Genomic DNA, 20,414 nt, shown 5'->3' with positions numbered 1-20,414 from the left:
TCCACAAACCAGGAACCTTTTATTGAGCAAATTCCAGAGGAAAAAACCAGTTATGAATAATGAAATCAAGATTCTTAGTTTTCTATTAAGCTTCATCAAGATACATAAAATAAGGGACTTAGTTAAGGGCACACATAATTGTTTGACTTGTCTTTTTGACAATATCCTGCAAACACACAGATGAGCCCCGTGTGGAACACAGGTTGTGCCAGACTTAATTATCTTGCATCTACCCCAATCAATGCTAAGTACGATGCTTGGCACATATTGAGTGCTTAACAAACACTTATTTTATCAAAATAGACTCCCAGCCCCACACCAAACAATGGGAAATTTATAAAAATATTGCCTCAGTTGCTCTGAACGGATGAACGTTCAAATGTTCAGACTTTTATGGATAGATGCAAATTATTCCCCAGGTTGAAATTTCATATTCCGTACATGACTCAAGTGAAAACATTTCAAAATCCCATGCAGTGCTTTTGGAGCACGACCTACATAACACCCAAAGAAATCATATCTAATTTGTATAACCCTGTTCCATCAGAGACTCAGCTCTAAAAAAGGTACAGTTCTATTCACAATGATAAGCAGCTTGTGGGCAGATAGCACATTGTACTGCACTTTCCCAAGTGCTGAGTACAGTAGTGAGCACACAATAAGCAGTCAATAAATACCAATGATTGATAAAATACTTCCCCACATGGTAATGCCAGGCGAAACCTTCACACTTTCGAAGATCTTGTAGCCCCTTGGTAGAATTTTGCCAAAAAATACATCTCTGAGGATTCTTTCCTACTGGCCTGAGGTTTTATAATCCTCACTTCCTGGAACTGCTGTTCCAGTCTACTTTGTAAAAGATGTTTTTGGCCTCCATCCCAAAGTTTACATAGAAACGTCCCCCCGGAAATCAAAATGCTTGACGACAAATCCAGAAGAGACAGGCACATGCTGATGAGCTTCTGGTGATCAAGCTCTTTTATCCCAGTAGCATTGGGTGCCATGTCGCTCAAGATCACGTCAGCCTTCCGTTCAGGAAGCAGCTCTTGGATTCTCTCGCGGATCCTGGAGTCTGTAACATCAGCAGGGCACAGAAAAGTCGCTCCCTCTAATGGGAATATGTGAAGAAGATCTACCCCAAGTACAAAGCCAACTGGCGATTTTGGATCTGGAAAAGGAGTCATTTCAGTATAAGAACAGAATCGTAACACGGCTCTATTTTGGGCATGAGGTGCCTTTAAGGTACTTCTTTAAGTCATAAATTCAACTCTCGTTCCATTCTTCCCACCACTCAGCCTACTCTTCAAAGTCCTTCTACAACCATATCTCCTCCAGGACGCCTTCCCTGACTAATCTCTCATCTCCCCACTTTATTTTCCCTCCCGACACTGTGTCACCCATGCGCTTGAGAGCATACCCCCATCCCCTTAAAGCACTTAGGTGTCCCCCTCCACTCCCAACTCCCACAGCATTTTAAGCACACTCTTTTGCTTCGCCTATCTGTAATTCATTTTAAGGTCCATCTCCCCACTATGTTATAAGCTCCTTGAAAGCAAAGATCGTGTCTGCCTACTCTGCTGTACTCCCCCAATCAATGATACTTATTGAGTGCTTCCTGTGTGCAGAGCACTGTACTACATGCTCAGGAGAGTTCAAGACAACAGTGTTAGTAGACATGTTCCCTGCCCGTAATGAGCTTACAGTCTAGAGGAGATAGATATTAATATAAATCATTTATAGCTGTGTATGTAAGTGCTGTGGAGCCGAGGGTGGGGTGAATACCAAGAGCACCTAGTAAAATGATCAGCTCACAGTAAGGGATCAATAAGCACCACTGACTAATTGATCTATTTATCTTTTCCCCCCTTCAGTATAACTTTCCTAATTTGGTGAAAGATGTTACAGACATAGAGTCTGACCAAGGACGCACCCTGAACATCACCATATATGTCCTGAACAATGTCTGGAAGTTTACGCCAATAACATTAGAGGGCTCAACCACTAAACTCATCCCAAAGTGATAAATAAAAAAAGCAAAGTTTAAGGGTAGGCTAGAAATAGTAGCATATATTGAGTTCCCACTTAATGCGGTGCAAAAATCACATTCCAGAACACATATTAATGCTACTGGCAAAGTGGAGAAATGGACAACTCTTCCTAGTAATGTGCCATTTTGACTTTAAATCCACCCCTGCAGTTTACGGAGTCATAAACTGGCTGAAATCCACTTTAATGGAGAAAATGTCAAGAAAACCTTAATTTTTTATATATAATTTATCAGAGATTTAATCCTAATCTTTAAAAATACGAGTCAAGAAATAAAAATTGGGTTGAATTGAAAACAGTGTGGCCTAGTGGAAAAAGTACAGGCCTGGGAGTCAGAGGACCTGGGTTCTAATCCCAGCCCTACCACATGCCCTGATGTATCACCTTGGGCAGGTCACTTCTCTGTGCCTCAATTCCTTCATCTGCAAAATGGACATTAAATACTTATTCCTCTTCCTATTCATATTGTGAGCCTTCCATGGGCTAGGGGTTGTGTCTGATCTGATTGTACTGTGTCTCTCCCAGAGCTTAATACAGTGCTGAGCACAGAGTACAAGTTTAACGAACACCATAAGGATTATGATTAGAACCACTAAAATGTCATACCCTAGGGAAATGCCTGTTTTCCATTTTCTGATCTGATCTGGGGAGGGTGGGAAGAGAACTGTCCACCTCCTTCTTTGCCCACAGTCCCGTTTCTGAGCTGGAGGGGGATGGAAGGGATGGATCCCTATGTCCAATCTCTTGTTCTACTCCAAGACCAAAGAAAGTGGAGGCCCAGGTCCCCTTCATTTGCTCATTTACCAGTAAATGAGTAAGCAAAGTTTCCTGTACCCTCTTCTGAAACTTCAGGCTCCTCACAGTGCTGCGTCCCTTCCTAACATGAAGCACTTCAATTGCATGACTGGTCAGACTGGGTTTGTTACAAACCCAGGATCACTCAATAAGTATCATTGATTGGGAGAGTACAGCAGAGTAGGCAGACACGATCTCTGCTTTCAAGACTTCACCTTCAGACTGTAGATTTAAGGCGGTTGGGCTTCGGTTAAAGCTATCTTACTCAACGTCTCCTACTCACCAGTGCCGGCGGCATTGACCATCTTGATGGCAACCTGACTCCACGCTCCCGGGGCAGCGCCACAGTCTAATACCCGGAGCCCGGGGCTAAGAATCTGTTGCTTTTCATTGATCTCCAAGAGTTTGAAAGCACTTCGGCAGCGGTAATTGTTTTCGCGTGTGGCTTTCACAAAAGGATCCTTCAAGTGTCGTGACAACCATCGGTGCTCTGCATCAGTTTTGCTCCCGCCGTGCCTTACTGTGACGTGAAATCTTCGACACCGAAGCAAGCTTCTCACCGGTTTCTGATAGCTGTTTTAAAAAGATAAAGGAGCCCTTGGTCATCGTCGCCAACACCTTCATCTCCAGCACTGAGGGACTGTCACGTGTACACACTCTACCCAGGTACATATACTAGAAGAAACATGTTTCCCAACCTCAACAACTTTACAGTCCAATGAGGCAGACAGGCAGATACAAGCTGCAAAAACACAACAGCTACACAGTAATAATAATAATTATGATATTTGTTAAATGCTCACTATGTGCCAGACACTGTACTAAGCCCTGGGGTGCAGACAAGCAAATCGGGTTGGACACAGTCCCCTGTCGCACGTGAGGCTCAGAACCTCAATTCCCATTTTACAGATGAGGCACCCGAGGCACAGGGAAGAGAAATGACATGCCCAAGGTCACACAGCAGATATGTGGCAGAGCCATGGTTAAAACCCATGACCTTCTGACTCCCAGGCCTGTGCTCTATCCACTACGCCACGCTGCTTCAAGAAGAGCATAGATACAGGAGATAACAAAAGTAGGCAAATAGATATAACGATGGCGATGGTGGGTAGGTCCATAGAGAATGTGCACGATGGAAATGATTAGGAGTGGATCGGACCACGCTCCTTGCATTCTCCCATCCCTGCCGGTCAGCCATGTTCCCACCGGGCCAGAGAGCGGATGAGTGAAGAGGTGGGCAAGGTGGTGATACACCACCAAGTGAACGTAAAGCTTTTTTACGGGCAAGATCTAGGACCGTGGCACAGTGCTGATGCTGGGCTGGAGCGTTATAATCCAGCGGGTGGTTGCTTGGTACCTGCTACAGTCTTTGCCGCCCAAGTCAGCCGGCTATTTATCCGGATTCCTCCTGAGCCTGTTCACCTCTCAGAACGCCATGGTCCTTTGGTCAAAAACCTTTACCACTCATGGCACAGTCCCGGTAGGCAGTTCCCTATGTGAAGAACCAGGACTGGAACCCAGGGCTCTTGACCCCCACTGTCCTTCCCTAGACTAACAACAGGGTTTCAACAAGATTATGGGGAATAATGAGAGAAAGTCACTTCTTTATGGAATTTGTTAAGCGCTTACTATGTACCAGGCACTGTAGGAAGCTTTGGGGTCGATAAAAGCTAATCAGGTTGGACACAGTCCATGTCTCTTATGGGGTCCAGTGAGGTTGAGTGTTTGCCAAAGTCACACAGCAGAGAATTGGCCGAGCCAGGATTAGAACCCAAACCCTTCGGACTCCCAGGCCGGTGCTCTATCCACTTAGTCCATGCTGCTTGCAGGGATGGTCATTTTTAGGTAGACTGGATGATGGCAGAGGACGGGACGTTCTGGAGAAAGTATATCCATGGAGTCGCTAGGAACCGGAAACGACTCGAAGTCATAATAATAAAAATTTGAAGGTGCGGTGAGATGTGCTTAGGTGAATTTGAAGTGGGAGTGAATGTCATGGGAAGTGAAAGGAATAAGCAATGAGTCAAGATGGGAAAGCCCCAAGATGGGTACAGCATATCTATCAGTCGTCAACTATGAAATTCTGCTTTCCACAATTTTTCTGACACTCATACTGATAATTTATGAACCCAACTCCGTTTATCACGTCTCTCCCGACCCCAGGAAGCATTTAGCACAGTGCTCTGCACATGGTAAGTACTCAATAAATATCATCAACTGATTGATGAGTGAAACTACATTGCATTCATATTTACCTCATTAAAAAAAGGCCACCTCCAAGACGGGATAGGAGAAGAGGACAGACGGTTCCAAGGCTTGTTTTCATCCGAGGCAGTGTGAGTGAGGTGAGGGGAAAAGAGTAAATAAAAGAATATTTTAAAAATTACAGGTACTAGAGCTCAAGCCCTCAGAAACTCACATAAGCATCGAGGAATCTTTTTTTTCCTCTTAGAAAACCGATCCGTCCGCACGGGAAGTGTTTTGATCTCGGGAAACTGAGGCCCAGAGAACTTTGAGCTGGAATCTGGTGTTGCTAATTAGGAGCAGGTGGTGCTTCCTACCGACTCTGAGAGAGCGAGCGCACTCATAATAATAACAACCGTGACATTTGTTAAGCGCTTACTACATGCCAGTCACCGTACTGAGTGCTGGGGTGGATTCAAGCAAATCGGGTTGGACAGAGTCCCTGCGCCACGTGGGGCTCCCAGTCTCAATGCCCATTTTACAGATAATAATAATAATAATAATGATGGTATCTGTTCGGCGCTTACTATGTGTCAAGCACTGTTCTAAGTGCTGGGCACAGTTCTAAGCGCTGATGAGGGACGGGAGACCCAGAGAAGTGAACCCGTCATTGGGCAGGGATCGTCTCTGTCGCCGAACTGTAGTAATGATAATAACAATAATAATGATGATGATGATGGCATTCGTTAAACGCTTACTATGTGCCAAGCACTGTTCTAAGCGCTGGGGGGAGATACGAGGTACATGGGCCTCACGTCTCGATCCCCATTTTACAGATGAGTTCACTGAGGCCCAGAGAAGTGAAGGGACTTGCCTAAAGTCACCCAGCAGAAAAGTGGCAGGGTCAGGATTAGAACCCATGACCTCTGACTCCCAAGACCGGACTCTTTCCCCTGAGCCACGCTGCTTCAACTGTACATTCCAAGCGCTTAGTAGAGTGCTCCGCACACAGTAAGGGCTCAAATAAATACGGCTGAATGAAGGGATGAAAGTGAAGAGAAGCCGGATGCCTCGGTGGAAAGAGCTTGGACTTTGAGTCAGAGGTCATGGGTTCTAATCCCGGCTCAGCCACTTGTCAGCTGTGAGACCTTGGGCACTTCACTTCGCTATGCCTCAGTCCCCTCATCTGTAAAATGGGGACGAAGACCGGGAGCCCCACGTGGGACAACCCGATCACCTTAATAACAGTAACGATGGCATCTGTTAAGCGCTCACTATGTGCCGAGCACTGTTCTAAGCGCCGGAGGGGCGGGGATACAAGGCGATCAGGTTGTCCCACGTGGGGCTCCCGGTCTCCGTCCCCATTTTCCAGATGAGGGAGCTGAGGTCCGGAGAAGTGAAGTGACTTGCCCAAAGTCACCCAGCTGACAGGTGGCAGAGGCGGGATTAGAACCCACGACCTCGGCCTCCCGAGCCCGGGCTCTTTCTACTGAGCCACGCCCCCCAGCGCTGAGAAGAGTGTTTGGCACATAGTAAGCGCTGAACAAATATGCCACCATTAGTATTATTACTTAGTGAGTTACCCAGGGCCACAGGGCGGACAAGCGGACAATTCCAGGGGTAGCCTGGAATTAGAAGCGCTGACGGCCTCAGTGTCCCCATAATGTCTAAGGGGGGGGGAGGGGGAGGTGCGGGGGGGATTGGCCCGACGGGACCCTAATAGGGGTTGTGGAAGTGTCCCTCTTCCTCCTCCTCCTCCCCCTTCTTCATCCCCTCCTTTCCTCCCTCCTCTTCTCCTCCCCTCTCCTTGCTCCCCTCCCTCCTCCTCCCCCCCCTTCTTCATCCCCTCCTTTCCTCCCTCCTCTTCTCCTCCCCTCTCCTTGCTCCCCTCCCTCCTCCTCCTCCCCCTTCTTCATCCCCTCCTTTCCTCCCTCCTCTTCTCCTCCCCTCTCCTTGCTCCCCTCCCTCCTCCTCCTCCCCCCTTCTTCATCCCCTCCTTCCTCCCTCCTCTTCTCCTCCCCTCTCCTTGCTCCCCTCCCTCCTCCTCCTCCCCCCTTCTTCATCCCCTCCTTTCCTCCCTCCTCTTCTCCTCCCCTCTCCTTGCTCCCCTCCCTCCTCCTCCTCCCCCCTTCTTCATCCCTCCTTTCCTCCCTCCTCTTCTCCTCCCTCTCCTTGCTCCCCTCCTCCTCCTCCCCCCTTCTTCATCCCCTCCTTTCCTCCCTCCTCTTCTCCTCCCCTCTCCTTGCTCCCCTCCTCCTCCTCCTCCCCCCTTCTTCATCCCCTCCTTTCCTCCCTCCTCTTCTCCTCCCCTCTCCTTGCTCCCCTCCCTCCTCCTCCTCCCCCCTTCTTCATCCCCTCCTTTCCTCCCTCCTCTTCTCCTCCCCTCTCCTTGCTCCCCTCCCTCCTCCTCCTCCCCCCTTCTTCATCCCCTCCTTTCCTCCCTCCTCTTCTCCTCCCCTCTCCTTCCTCCCCTCCCTCCTCCTCCTCCCCTTCTTCATCCCCTCCCTCCCTCCTCTTTCTTCTCCTCCTTTCCTCCCTTCTCTTCTCCTCCCCTCTCCTTCTCCTCCCTCCTCCTCCTTCTCCTCCCTCCTCCTCCTTCTCCCCCCTCCTCCACCCCTTCCTCTTCTCCTCCCTCCTCTTCTCCTCCTTCTTCTTCTCTCCCCCTCCTCCCTCTTCTCCTCCCCCCTCCTCCCTCCCTCCCTCCTCTTCTTCCCCTTCTTCTCTCTCCTCCCTCTTCTTCTCCCCCTTCCTCCCCTCCCTCCTCTTCTTCTCCCCCTCCTTCCTCCTCCTTCTCCTCCCTCCTCCCTCTTCTTCTTCCCCCTCCCTCCTCCTCCCCGCCTTCTTCTCTCTTCTCCCCCCTTCTTCCCTCTTCTTCTCCCCCCTCCTTCCTTCCCTTCCCTTCCCTGCCCGGCCCCCCGGGCCCGGTGGGGTCCGCGGGGCACTCACGGGCCCATGGCGGGGCGGTGGTTGGGGTCGGTCCTCCGCCTTCCCCCCGGAAAGCGGCTCCGCCGGAGCCAAGGCTTCCGGGCCCGGTCCCGGAGGCGGCGGCGGGGCGGGGGGCGGGGAGCGGGGGCGGAGCAGCGGCTGGGCCTTGCCGGGCCGGGCCCTCTTTGGCCGAGCGGCGGAGGAGGAGGTGGAAAAGGTACCGCTGTAGGCCGCGACCGGTCCTGGGGGGGGAAGGAGGGGTCCGGGGCCGTGCGTCCTCCGCCTCTCTACCCCCTTCCCGCGGGCCGCCCGCAGCCCCACCCCGCCCTCCCGCCCCTCTGCTCGCTGACCGTAGGCCTCTCCCTTCCCTCCTCTGTAACAAGGGGATAAAAACCGGGCCCCCTCCCCCGTGGGACGGCCTGATGACCTCCTCGCATCCTGCCCACCGCTTAGAACCGTGCTTGGCACATGCCATCGTTACTACTCTTCTTCTTCCCATCCCTTCCTTTCTCTTCCCTGCTTTCCTTCAGCGCGGCTGAGGGGCAAGAGGCCGGGCTTAGGCGTCGGAGGTCGTGGCTTCTCATCCCGCCCCCCACACCTCTCCGCGGCGGGACTTGGGGCAAGTCGCCTCGCTTCTCGGTGCCTCGGTGGCCTCATCTGGAAAAGGGGGACGAAGGCCGGGAGCCCTGCGGAGCGACCTGATGACCCTCTGTCCACCCCAGAGTTGGGAACAGGCCTCGGCACAGAGCGCCTAACAAATGCCAACGTTATTATTATTCACTCATTCAATCGTATTTACTGAGCGCTCGCTGTGTGCAGAGCGCTGTACTAAGCGCTTGGGATGGACAATTGGGCGACAGATACAGACAGTCCCTGCCCGACGACGGGCTCAGTCCACACGGGGAGTCAGACGGCAAAGCAAAGCAGAACGAGTAGCCTGGCGATAATATCATCAAGGTAAATAGAATCATAGACATATAAAAAAATAAGTTGTGGTATGTGTCAAGCGCTTATGCCAAGCACTGTTCTAAGCGCTGGGGGATACAAGGTGATCAGGTGGTCCCACGTGGGGCTCACGGTTTTAATCCCCATTTGACAGATGAGGTAACTGGAGGCACAGAGAAGTTAAGCGACTTGCCCGAGGTCACACAGCTGACTAGCGGCAGAGCCGGGATTAGAACCCGGAACCTCTGACTCCCAAGCCACGCTGCTTCTCTGGTTCTCTGCTTCTCTGTAATGATATACACATCATTAAATAAATAAAGTAATAAATAATATATAGAAATGTGCACAAGTGCTTTGGGGAAGGGGAACTAGCAGAAGGCAGGAGAAGGGATGGGAGGAGGAGCAGAGGGAAAGAGGGGCTCAGTCTGGGCAGGCCTCCCGGAGGAGGTGAGCCCCGGCCCCGACCACGCTTCTCCCGGCATCCCTTCACTTTGATGGTATTTGTCAAGCTCTTACTACGTGCCAGGCACCGTCGTCACCGCTGGGGTAAACACAAGAAAATCAGGTTGGACACAGCCCCTGTGCCCACGAGGAGCTCACAGACTTCATCCCCATTTTACCCATGAGGAACTGAGGCTCGGAGAAGTTAGGGGACTTGTCCAGGGTCACACAGCAGCCTGGTGGCGGAGCGGTGATTGGAATCCAGGTCCTCCGACTCCCAGGCCCGTGATCTTTCCATTAGGCCACGCTGTTGCTTTTCTCTCACAGCGCCCAGCTTTCCAACCACAACGTTAAGGAAAGTTTGCAGAGGGTGGTGATATTCAGGCCCCTCCCTCTCCCCTAGTAACTGTCTCTTGCACCAAAGGCAAGTGGGGAAGGTTCCCTGGACCCACGGCCCAGTGTCGAGGGTGCGTGCCCCCTTCATTCAGTCGTATTTATTGAGCGCTTACTATATGCAGAGCACTGTACTAAGTACATGGGAGAGTACAATACAACAATAAAGAGGCACAGATCTACCCCAGTGCTAGGCACAAAGAACTTAAATACCCTAATGATTTAATAAGTCATCGATGTTTATTGAGTGCTTACTATGTGCGGAAAGCATCTGCCTCTGGTGGTGAACTACAAATAGCCCTTCGGCATCAGGAGAGGGGTGAATTTTTGCATGGCTAGTGCCCACCAAATCTATTCTGGGCCAGGTCAACTGGGAATATTGCTTGGTTGGGGAGAATTAAGGTTTATAGTCGAGAAAAGATGTGGTCCTGAGAGATTCTAGTCTCCCTTTGTTCCCTTATGGATTCAGCCTGTTACCCAACTCACCCACGCACCATCCTTCCAGGAGAATTCCCCCGTGCGAATAAGCACCAGTGAAGCATTTTTATGAATAATTTAGTTCGCTCTGAAAAACCAGATGATTTGGGAACAACAATAATGATAATAATAATGATGGTATTTGTTTAGCACTTACAAGGTGTCAAGCACTGTTTTAAGCACTGAGGTAGACTCGGGTTGGGCACAGTTCCTATCCCCCATCAGGCTCATAGTCTTAATCCCCATTTTACAGAGCAGGTAACTGAGGCACAGAGGAAATGAAGTGACTTGTCCCAGGGCACTCAGCAGACGAGTGGCAAAGCCAAGATTAGAACCCAGGTCCTTCTGACTCCCATGCCCGGGCTCTATCCACTAGGCCGTGTTACTTCCCTAGCAGCTGAAGAGTTGTGGGGAGAATTAGCCAGGTGATTTACACTAGCCAAACATTCTAAGAACTACCACGGAGAGAATTCCTCTGCACTCTGTCAGCACTTAGATAAAGCAGGGAGCTCTGAAATGCAGTCTTGCAAACCTTCCCAGACTATCAGTTATATTTATTGAGCACCTACTATGGGCAGAGCACTCAAGTAAGCGCTTGGGAGACTGCAGTACAACAGTATTCACAGTAACGTTCCCTGCCCATAATGAGCTAACAGCTCAGGGGGGAGACAGACATTAATATCAATAAATAAATAATTTATCATTGAAAGATTTGTACGTAAATGCTGTAGGATTGGGGTGGAGCAAATATCGAATGTTCAGAGGTCACAGATTGAAGTGCATCGGTGACGCCAAAGGGAGAGTGAGCTGGGGAAAAAGAAGGCTTAATCAGGGAATGCTGCTTGGAGGAGATGTGAGCTTAGGAAGGAATGCTTTGAAGGTAATAATAATAATAATAAGGTTGGTATTTGTTAAGCACTTACTATGTGCAGAGCACTGTTCTAAGCGCTGGGGTAGATACAGGGTAATCGGGTGTCCCACGTGAGGCTCACAGTTAATCCCCATTTTATAGATGAGGTAACTGAGGCACAGAGAAGTCAAGTGACTTCCCCACAGTCACAGTGATCTGGCATATATGGAGGGGGAGGTAGGTAGTTCTAGGCTATGGGGAGGATGTGGAAAAGGGGTCGGCGATGAGATGGGGGCACAGTGAGCAAGCTGGTGCTAGAGGCTGGGCTGTAGTAGATTAGTGAGCGGAGGTAGGATGGGGCGAGCCGATTGAGTGTTTTAAAGCCATTGTTAAGGGGTTTCTGTTTGATATGGAGGTGAATGAACAGCCATTGGAGGTTCTTGAAGAGTGGGGAGACATGATCTGAACGTTTTTGTGACTTAAAAAAAATGTTAGCTGTGCACCAGCTAACCCATTGTGGGTTCTAATTTAATGTCATTGGTTCCTTCCATCCCCTTTATGCCTGGCATAACTTCTCATATTCTATAGTTTTTCTTTTATTCGTTTTCTCATCCTACAGGAACATGTTCTCATCCAGGCTCTTCACCTTGGTCCTGGTTGTGAAACGACAGGAAGTTCTCCTCGGATATAAAAAACGTGGCTTCGGAGCCGGGCGATGGAATGGCTTCGGGGGAAAGGTGCAAGACGGGGAGACCATCGAGGAAGGAGCCAAGAGGTGAGAGTAGAGCAAGCTTGGCCCAGTTTGGGGAATGTGTCCAGGAAACAGGCAGGCGTGAATAGAAGCTTCTGGGGCCCTAAAGGAGGAGGAAGCACATTGGATTTTTCTTCAGAGAAAAGGAATGGGTACCAGTGAGGTTTCATCCTCACTCAGCAGGGAAATCCATCTGTCTGTTTTCCCTCCTGATTGTCTTTTTACAATGAAATATTTTAGTAGTAGAGCTTCCCTGACCACAGTGAGCCTCTATACAATAAGCTCCTTGTGGGTGGGGCATATGTCTACTAATTCTGCTGTATTTTATGCTCCCAGTGGCTTTTCACAGTGCTTCACACACAGTAAGTGCTCAATGAATATCATTGATTGATTGCAATGAGTTCATCTTCCCTTTTGCTTGCTCTCACTCTGGTAAAATGGTGAAAAGGTCAGTAGTGACAGAGATTCTAAAACTGGATAATCCACAACCCTTGCACTTGGATGTGTACCCTTTATTCACCCACTCTCAGCCCCACAGCACTTAGGTCCATATCCATCATTTATCTTAATGTCTGTCTCCCCCTCTTGACCGCAGGCTTCTTGTGGGTAGGGAACATGTCTACCGGCTCTGTTAAATTGTACTCTCCCAAGCTCTTGGGACAGTTCCCTGCACTCCATAAATGTTCAATTAGGAATGTTCAGGATTGATAACCCTGAATAATCAAGAGTTGACTGTGATCTGTAATTTGCAAACCACGTAGAATCAGAAGTCTCCCACTTACTCTTTCGGAAACTTTTCCTTAGAGCTTCTCTCCCTTTAGATCCAAAAATATAGTTGGCGGTGGGTAAGTGCCTATCTATACTATTAGTAAATAATAGAGCCACTCACCCAGTATCTTTTAAGCACTTATTTACCTATTTTCTTCTGTAAAAGGAAGGTTTTACAGATGAGGAAACAGATACAGAAGGAGATGAACTCCTCCAGGAAGACACTGCCACTTTGTGATTTAGGAAGCCGTAGTGGGTTTGTCCTTGATATCACCAGGCCACATTATAAGGGCAATTAAAGCAATCTTTGTTCAGAGTTGTTTGTTAATTAAACTGCTTCCTATCTAACTTCCTATAAGGCCTCAATTATCCTATTAAAGGCTAATAATACTTAGACGTTCTTGGCTGGAAGCCTGTAAAGCTACTTTGTAGACGTAAAATCATAATGAATAATTTCATGTTTATAAAGTGAGCCATGACAGTTTTCCAATCAAGTCCTTCCTGAAGCACTATTACCTTCTTTTCTCTGCCTCGTCCTTCCCCACCCATCCAGTCATCATTCGCTCTCTTCATGCACCAGCAGCTCCCTCCTCAGACCTCAGGGACTCAGATGATCGTGGTTGCAGGTTTCAGCCCGAAGCTGACTGAGAATCCTCTGTTGTTGGGAGCTAATTAATTGGAGTTTCAGAGAGTGAAGGTGCATTTGAGTTTTAGGTTGTGTGCACAAAGACTCGCGTCTGATGGTTCTCTGGAGGAATGAGACTTGAATTTCTTTTTCTTTCAGCCGGCGTAGTTTATCTCTTCGGACGGTACGTGTCTAGTCCTTTGGAGAGATTTTGCAAGTAGTTCTTAAGTAATTCTGAGCATGAGTGGGTGAGCTTGGACCACTGGGACTCTTCTGGAATTAAAAATTGAGGCTTACCGAGGCACAATTATTTTAGTTACACAAGCAGCAGTTCTCGCGCAGAAGTTTTGTCATTCACTGGAGCCGACATTACCAGGGGCCTGCGGTTTGTTTGTATTAGCCCATCTGAGTCAATCAATCGGTTGTATTTATTGAATACAGTATTTACTGTGCGCAGAGAACTGTACTGAATGCTTGGGAGAGTACAACCTAATGTCACAGACACATTCCCTGCCCACAATGGGCACATTAATATAAATTGCAGATATGAACATAAGTATTCTGGGGCTGGGGGTGAGGGCGAATAAAGGGAACGAGTCAGTGTGACGCAGAAGGGAGTGGGAGAAAAGGAAAAGAGGTCTTAGGGAAGGCCTCTTGGAGAGAGATATCTTCATAAAGCCTTCATCTCATCTCATTTCATCACCACATCAGTTTGATCAGTTCTGTAACCCAGTGGGATTGGAAGTATCCAGCCCTACTTTGTAACTGCATTATCAGACTGCAGGATCGATTCAGGTAAACCATCTGACACCTCAGAAATTCCAGGGATCTTCCCCTGTCCCCTCAGTGTGATCGTTCTGATCCCGAGCACTTCCTGCATTTTGGAGTCATGAGGGGCCCATCTGAGACATTTCTGTCGAACAAATCCTCCCCTTTCAGTGGAGACGGTCTCTGGGAAGGGGGAGATTCCGACCAGACCGCAGTTAGTCACTGTCTGACTGGAACAGTCAACAGCCAGACAAAGTCAATCTGAGGAGATGGTTTTTGATCAGGGAGAATCCATCTCTCATAGAAAGGGTTTAGGCCTCCTGGGATCCATCCCCAACCCAAACACAGAGAAAAAATGCCTCCCCCAGATGACTTGGGTCCTGAATGCTCCTTCAGGGGTAAAGTCAGGGAGAGGATGGTGGGGCTGCCTCCACTGATGCCTTTCTTGCCATATCGGTGATTGGTATGAACAGTGCCTGAACTGTTAAGGATTTAACATTAGTGGATTGGATGTCCCATCGTTTGTGGGCACTTGGTTATCGGAGATCCGAAATGGAGCTGCTGTTGAGAAGTAGTGTGATCTAGTGGAAAATGCCCAGGCCTGGAAGTCAGAGGACCTGGATTCTAGTCTCGCCTCTGCGAGGTGCCTGCTGTGACCTTGGGCGAGTTCCTTAACTTCTCTGTGGCTCATTTCCCTCCTCTGCAAAATGAAGATTCAATCCCTATTGTCCCTTCTACCTAAGACTCTGAGCCCCGTGTGGGACCTGATTATTTTGTACCTACCCAGCACTTAGTACAGTGCTTGGCTCACAGTAAGCACTTAACAAGCCACAAATATGACTGAACTTTCTCGCCTGTGAGACTTAAAAGGTGACCGTGCTATGAGCTTTTTATCTAGAGAGTACTCTCCACCTATTGGGTAGTGCAGATGGAGTAATGCATGCTCCCCTGAGAGTGGTAGGTGGCCAAAAGGGGTGATTGATCAAGCTGTTTGTGGTTCTGATTTTTCTGTCTCCCTTTGCTAACAGAAGCACTTATCGGCTTAGTATTTCACGTTGAATTTATTACCCATTACTCCTCCATCTGCCGTCTAGGGAGCTAAACAGTGCAGACATACAATCAAATACTTTAGGAAACAGTGCGGTGTTACCGTCGTCTGTCTAATTATCCCAGCTCGGGAAATGGAGCTTTTAGCTCTGTCACTGAGGAAATTATTGATGTTTCAAACACTGCCACATACTCCAGGAAGACTAACTAAAATTAGTCAAAACATTAAATCAGCATGTAATTTTAAAAAATGAGAGCCATCAGCCTGCTGCTTGAGAGGCCAGCACCCCTGCTGAGCACTCCCATAACAGTTAGCTGAGGACCCATTTCCCCACCCCCTCAAAAGAAAAAAAAAATTTACTTTTAGGGCAAGTCTAATTTTAATTAACCATCTCATATGACTAGATTCCAGCTTTCAAAACATCACTTAGGTCTCTACATCTGAGATGGCAGAGTTTAGGCAGCAGATGGGAGAATATCATTTCTCAGCCTCAACAGAAAGGTCAGAGAAGATTACAAACTGGCAAGTGCATTAATTTAAATACTACCATTTAATCTAATGGATTGTTTTAATGAGCAAAACAGCTTCCCTGACTGCTTGTTGCTGAAATCAGGGAAGCTGCACTGCAGAAAGTCATTATACTTTGTGGTTCTATTGTGCTTTTGAGATCCTTGGTTTAAAAAAAACACACACTTTCCACAGAACTACAAAAAGCTAAACCTTATTAATTTGTTTTTTTGTGAGAGAAAAATAAATGTAGGAAAACGTGTCAAGAATGTTCTCCTGTCACTTTTTTTGTCCCCACAAATGGGGAAACCGATGCAGGGGAGAAAGACTGAGCAGCTTTTCTCACATTACCAACTGACTCGGACTAATTTGGATGGGATTTGTGTCACCCAGACCTGTGTTCTCATGAGGTGAAATTCCTTCTAGTTCCTCTATAGTATTTTCATCTGGGCTGATAGAGCGGTTCAATCTCAAAGATAAGATATTTGTACATATCAGACTTTGCCCATGTCCTTATACATAGAATGATTAATAAAATAGAGCAACTGTCAATCAACAGCCCCTCCTTCTGCACCCAGACAGGGTCTCCTTAGGCCTGGGAACCCTGAAAATCTTCGAGGCTCCTCTAGAGAGAGTCTGTGCATTCGGAGATAACCCAGGGAGAAGAATGAAAGACCAAATGGGTTTCAAGAATAAGAGGATGGTTCTGAGGAGATACGTCTCATGGCCATTAGCTAGTAAGCAGAGGAGCTCAATAAATGCTATTGCCGACAAAGCGCCGTAGTACATTAATTTTGAAAATCAGCCTAGGCCGCCCAAGGGTGAGGTAGAGGGAGAGAAGGGACGTTTTTCACTGTTTCCTGAGGTAGGCATTCTCGTGTTCGCTTCCTGTAGCCAGAGTGACTGGTAATCATGTCGGAAGGACCTCCCTCATAAGAGGAATGGGGCTGACTGGCCACATAGAGGTGGAGTTTGCATTATAAGGTAGCATCAGGACGGGGCAATGGCCGTGACCCAGATGTCTTGAAAATTCATCAGGCCATGATTCTGGAACACAGCAGCCATGCAGGATGAAACATTTATTGCCCAAATCTGTTCATTTTATGGTGTCTTAAAGCGTCTGACAGCTCCCTTGATTTATAGCTCAGTCCCACTCAAGCAGAAGTTTGTCATTTTCCTTGCTGCCCTTATACCAGCATAACTCAGTGTATGTAGAGGGAAAAAGCAAGGAAGGGCCTTAGGAGATTGGAGTCCTTGTCCCTGCTGTGCTATTTGTGGGCCTGTTTCCCCTCTGTAAAATGGGATAATGCCTGCTTCTGCCTACCTTATAGGGTGGTGGGGCTTAAGTGAGGTAAGTTTTGTGAAAAGTGTTTTGGGAACACCAGCGCTCTATAAATTCAAGGCATTATTACAATTGGTGGTGCAGCTTGTAAATTATATGCTTTTGTCCTGTCCTCCCATAGGGAATTACTGGAGGAGAGTGGGCTGACAGTGGACACCTTACAGAAGATAGGTCACATCACATTTGAATTCCTTGGCAACTCTGAGCTAATGGATGTCCATGTCTTCCGCACAGATAGTTTCCATGGAAATCCAACTGAGAGTGATGGTAAGCATTCACAGGAAGGATTTCTTTCTGCTACTCAGGGCAAGGGGACTGATTCAAGTGGGGATTTCAGTTAAGGAGAGCCTCTGTTTCCTTTTAACTCCTTGCTCCAATCTTGATTTAATCCGGGAATAAACTGTGATTCTTCAGCCACTGGGATCTCTCTTAAATTCCTTTAAAGTCAAAGAGTGACTCTTAATGGACTTTCAGATAATGCTTTCTGCAGCAGTTTCCCCTCTACCCTCCTCTAAAAATGTCCCTTCTGGGCTAGTTCACTGTCCTACCCACTTCTAAAGAACTAGCTCAATTCCAATCCACTATTATAAAACTTTCAATGTGGAGGATTGGCAATTAAAAAACCACCACCCTAAAATTTTGGGGAGAGTGACCAGGAATGGGTGTGCAAATTGCTTCTCCTATAAGCACCCTGTGAACCAGGTCTTCTATATCTGCTGCTCTCAAAATTTTTAAAGATGGCTTTATGTGACTTTTAGGGTCAAGAAATCCCTCTCTCTCCTTTCACCTTCTGATCCCACATCTCATATAGAAAAGAGGCTTCATTCCACTAACTTGCCAGGAAACCCAAGTTTTTGAAGCAATACCGTAGTTTCTGCTCTCTAGAGGGTTGGTTTTTTCCAATTTTATCACCTTAGCAGGGGATGGGCTAAGCCTGCGATATGGAAATTGCTCAAGACACTACACCTAAGCCCTTGTACCCACCAGCTGCTGTAGCACTACTGTCCACCTCTCACGTTCCCCATTATTTAAGTGCTAACTCCTATACATAGCCCTCCTTCCTTCTTCCTACCTGTAATTTATTCAAACATCTGCTTCTCTTGCTAGTGTGCAATCTCTTTGAGGGCAAGGATCAGGTCTACTGATCCTATTACTGAATCTTTTCTACTTTTCCAACCACTTAATACCGTGTTCTCCACACAGTATGTGCTCAAATACTCTTCACTGACTTGCCCCAAGTCGTCTACACTCGCTGCCTCGAATTCCTCAACTCCGACTCTCTCCTGGACCCCCTCTGGACACCCCTGCAATCTGGCTTCGCCCCCCCCCCCCCCAACTCCACCGAAACTGCCTTCTCAAAGGTCACCAATGACCTCCTCCTCGTCAAATGCAACGGCTCCTACTCTATCCTAATCCTCCTCGACCTCTCGGCTGCCTTTGACACTGTCGACCATCTCCTTCTTCTCAACAAATTATCCAACCTTGGCTTTATAGACTCTGTCCTCTCCTGGTTCTCCTCTCATCTCTCTGGCCCTTCATTCTCAATCTCCTTCACGGGCTCCTCCTCCCTCTCCCATCCCCTAACTGTAGGGGTTCCTCAAGGGTCTGTTCTTGATTCCCTCTGTTCTCCATCTGTACTCACTCCCTAGGTGAACTCATTTGTTCCCAGGGCTTCAACTATCATCTCTACACCGATGACACCCAAATCTACATCTCCTCCCTTGTTCGTATCTCCTCATGCCTTCAGGACATCTCCACCTGGATGTCCGCCCGCCACCTAAAACTCAACATGTTTAAGACTGACCTCCTTATCGTCCCTCCTAAACCCCGTCCTCTCCCTGACTTTCCCTTCACTATGGGTGGCACTAGCATCCTTCACATCTCACAAGCCCGCAACCTTGGTGACGTCCTTGACTGTGCTCTCTCTCATTCACCCCACACATCCAATCCGTCACCAGAAACTTCCAGTCTCACATTCACATCGCCAAGATCCGTCCTTTCCTCTTCATCCAAACCGCTACCTTGTGGGTACAAGCTCTCATCATATCCCGACTGGATTACTGCATCAGCCTTCTTTCTGATCTCCCAACCTCCTTTCTCTTCCTGCTTCAGTCTATACTTCACTCTGCTGCCCAGGTTATCTTCCTACAGAAATGCTCTGGGAATGTCACGTCCCTCCTCAGAAAGCTCCAGTGGTTGTCTCTCCACCTCCATATCAAACAAAAACTCACTGTTGGCTTCAAAGCTCTCCATCACCTTGCCTCCACCTACCTCACCTCCCTCTCTCCTTTGACAACCCAGCCCAGCCCGCTCACTCCGCTCCTCTGCCGCCGCTACCCTCCTCCCTGTGCCTCGTTCTCACCTGTCCCTCTGTCGACCCCTGGCCCAAGTCCTACCTCTGTCCTGCAATACCCTCCCTCCTCACATCTGCCAAACTAGCTCTCTTCCCCCCTTCAAAGCCCTATAGAGAGCTCACCTCCTCCAGGAGGCCTTCCCAGACTGAGCCCCCCCTTTTTCCTCTGCTCTTCCTCCCCTCCCCAGTCGCCTACTCCCTCCCTCTGCTCTACCCCCTTTCCTGCCCCACAGCACTTGTATTTGGACATATTTATTATTCTATTATTTTATTAATGATGTGTATCTATAATTCTGTTTATTTTGATGCTATTGAGCCTACTTGTTTTGTTGTCTGTCTCCGCCTGCTAGACTGTGAGCACGTTGTTGGGTAGGGATTGTCTCTGTTGCCGAATTGTGCTTTCCAAGCGCTTAGTACAGTGCTCTGCACACAGTAAGCACTCAATAAATACAACTGAATGGACGAACCAATGAGTGAGTGAGCAGCCAGAGTTACTTTGCCAAAAGTCATCCTTCTAACCCCTTTTTCTTTTCTTTCTCCTGCTGGTACAGAAATGCGTCCTCAATGGTTCAAACTGGATCAGGTGCCTTTCAGTGAAATGTGGCCAGATGACATCTACTGGTTTCCACTGCTGCTCCAAAAGAAGAAGTTCCGGGGATACTTTAAGTTTCAAGGGCACGATGTCATCCTGGACTACACCCTGAATGAAGTGGAAACAGTCTAAGGGAAGTTAAACACCTTTCCCTTTTACCACTGGACTCACCCAACCCCTAGCTCAGGAAACAGTCTAGTAAGCATTTCAAACTGCTGGCCCAGTTGTGCCTATTTTAGCCAATGACTCTTTTAGCTTTTCAGACATAATTTTGCTATTGTTCTTGTCTATCCGTCTCCCCCGATTAGACCGTAAGCCCGTCAAAGGGAAGGGACCGTCTCTGTTACCTATTTGTACATTCCAAGCGCTTAGTACAGTGCTCTGCACATAGTAAGCGCTCAATAAATACTATTGAATGAATGATTTTCTCTATCCACCTGAAAGAGCACTATAACGGAGGATGAGGGAAAATGTGACAATTTTGTTGGGGTTTTATATGTTTCACGCGGAAAAGGATGGGAAATGCTAGCCTGTGCTGCCGGTCCAAGTTCATTTTAAGTGCCAGAATACTGTAGACGAGTAAAAGGGCAGACTAATAACCCAC

The 20,414-nt window shown here is 48.1% G+C and overlaps 2 protein-coding genes across 4 annotated transcripts; one reads left to right on the top strand and one right to left on the bottom strand.

Annotated features, from left to right (window-relative positions):
* Positions 1-8,043, bottom strand: MRM2 (mitochondrial rRNA methyltransferase 2). 2 transcript variants are annotated; one of them, XM_029049599.2, is made up of 4 exons: positions 7,972-8,043; positions 5,097-5,156; positions 3,125-3,414; positions 1-1,168 (listed from the first exon to the last, which is right to left on the bottom strand). In XM_029049599.2, the coding sequence occupies exons 1-4, from the start codon at positions 7,977-7,979 to the stop codon at positions 726-728; spliced, it is 801 nt and encodes a 266-aa protein (XP_028905432.1). In that variant the 5' UTR covers positions 7,980-8,043; the 3' UTR covers positions 1-725. The 2 variants fall into 2 exon arrangements, with proteins under 2 accessions (XP_028905432.1, XP_001516553.3); XM_001516503.5 differs by lacking the exon at positions 7,972-8,043 and having other exon boundaries at positions 5,097-5,491.
* Positions 8,044-8,085: 42 nt separating this feature from the next.
* On the top strand, positions 8,086-20,255 carry NUDT1 (nudix hydrolase 1). 2 transcript variants are annotated; one of them, XM_029049622.2, is made up of 4 exons: positions 8,086-8,167; positions 11,676-11,831; positions 16,987-17,132; positions 19,770-20,255. In XM_029049622.2, exons 2-4 carry the CDS (start codon positions 11,680-11,682, stop codon positions 19,940-19,942), a joined length of 471 nt encoding a protein of 156 aa, XP_028905455.1. In that variant the 5' UTR covers positions 8,086-8,167; positions 11,676-11,679; the 3' UTR covers positions 19,943-20,255. The 2 variants fall into 2 exon arrangements, with proteins under 2 accessions (XP_028905455.1, XP_028905448.1); XM_029049615.2 differs by lacking the exon at positions 8,086-8,167 and adding an exon at positions 8,872-8,907.
* Positions 20,256-20,414: the final 159 nt, after the last annotated feature.

Source organism: Ornithorhynchus anatinus, chromosome 2, assembly GCF_004115215.2.
Source record: "Ornithorhynchus anatinus isolate Pmale09 chromosome 2, mOrnAna1.pri.v4, whole genome shotgun sequence".
NCBI lineage: Eukaryota > Metazoa > Chordata > Mammalia > Monotremata > Ornithorhynchidae > Ornithorhynchus > Ornithorhynchus anatinus.
The sequence above is the reverse complement of the archived record's forward strand: the minus strand, read 5'-3'. Positions and strand labels throughout refer to the sequence as shown.

Bases quoted from the DNA above. Each gene is read 5' to 3' on its own strand.
- MRM2 (XM_001516503.5), bottom strand. From the start codon at position 5,167: ATGAAAACAAGCCTTGGAACCGTCTGTCCTCTTCTCCTATCCCGTCTT. The intron at 3,415-5,096 runs GTAAATATGAAT...TTTTTAAAACAG, and splicing joins GGTGGCCTTTTTTTAATGAG to CTATCAGAAACCGGTGAGAA. The intron at 1,169-3,124 runs GTGAGTAGGAGA...CTCCTTTTCCAG, and splicing joins GGTCAATGCCGCCGGCACTG to ATCCAAAATCGCCAGTTGGC.
- NUDT1 (XM_029049622.2), top strand. From the start codon at position 11,680: ATGTTCTCATCCAGGCTCTTCACCTTGGTCCTGGTTGTGAAACGACAG. The intron at 11,832-16,986 runs GTGAGAGTAGAG...GTCCTCCCATAG, and splicing joins ATCGAGGAAGGAGCCAAGAG to GGAATTACTGGAGGAGAGTG. The intron at 17,133-19,769 runs GTAAGCATTCAC...CTGCTGGTACAG, and splicing joins AAATCCAACTGAGAGTGATG to AAATGCGTCCTCAATGGTTC.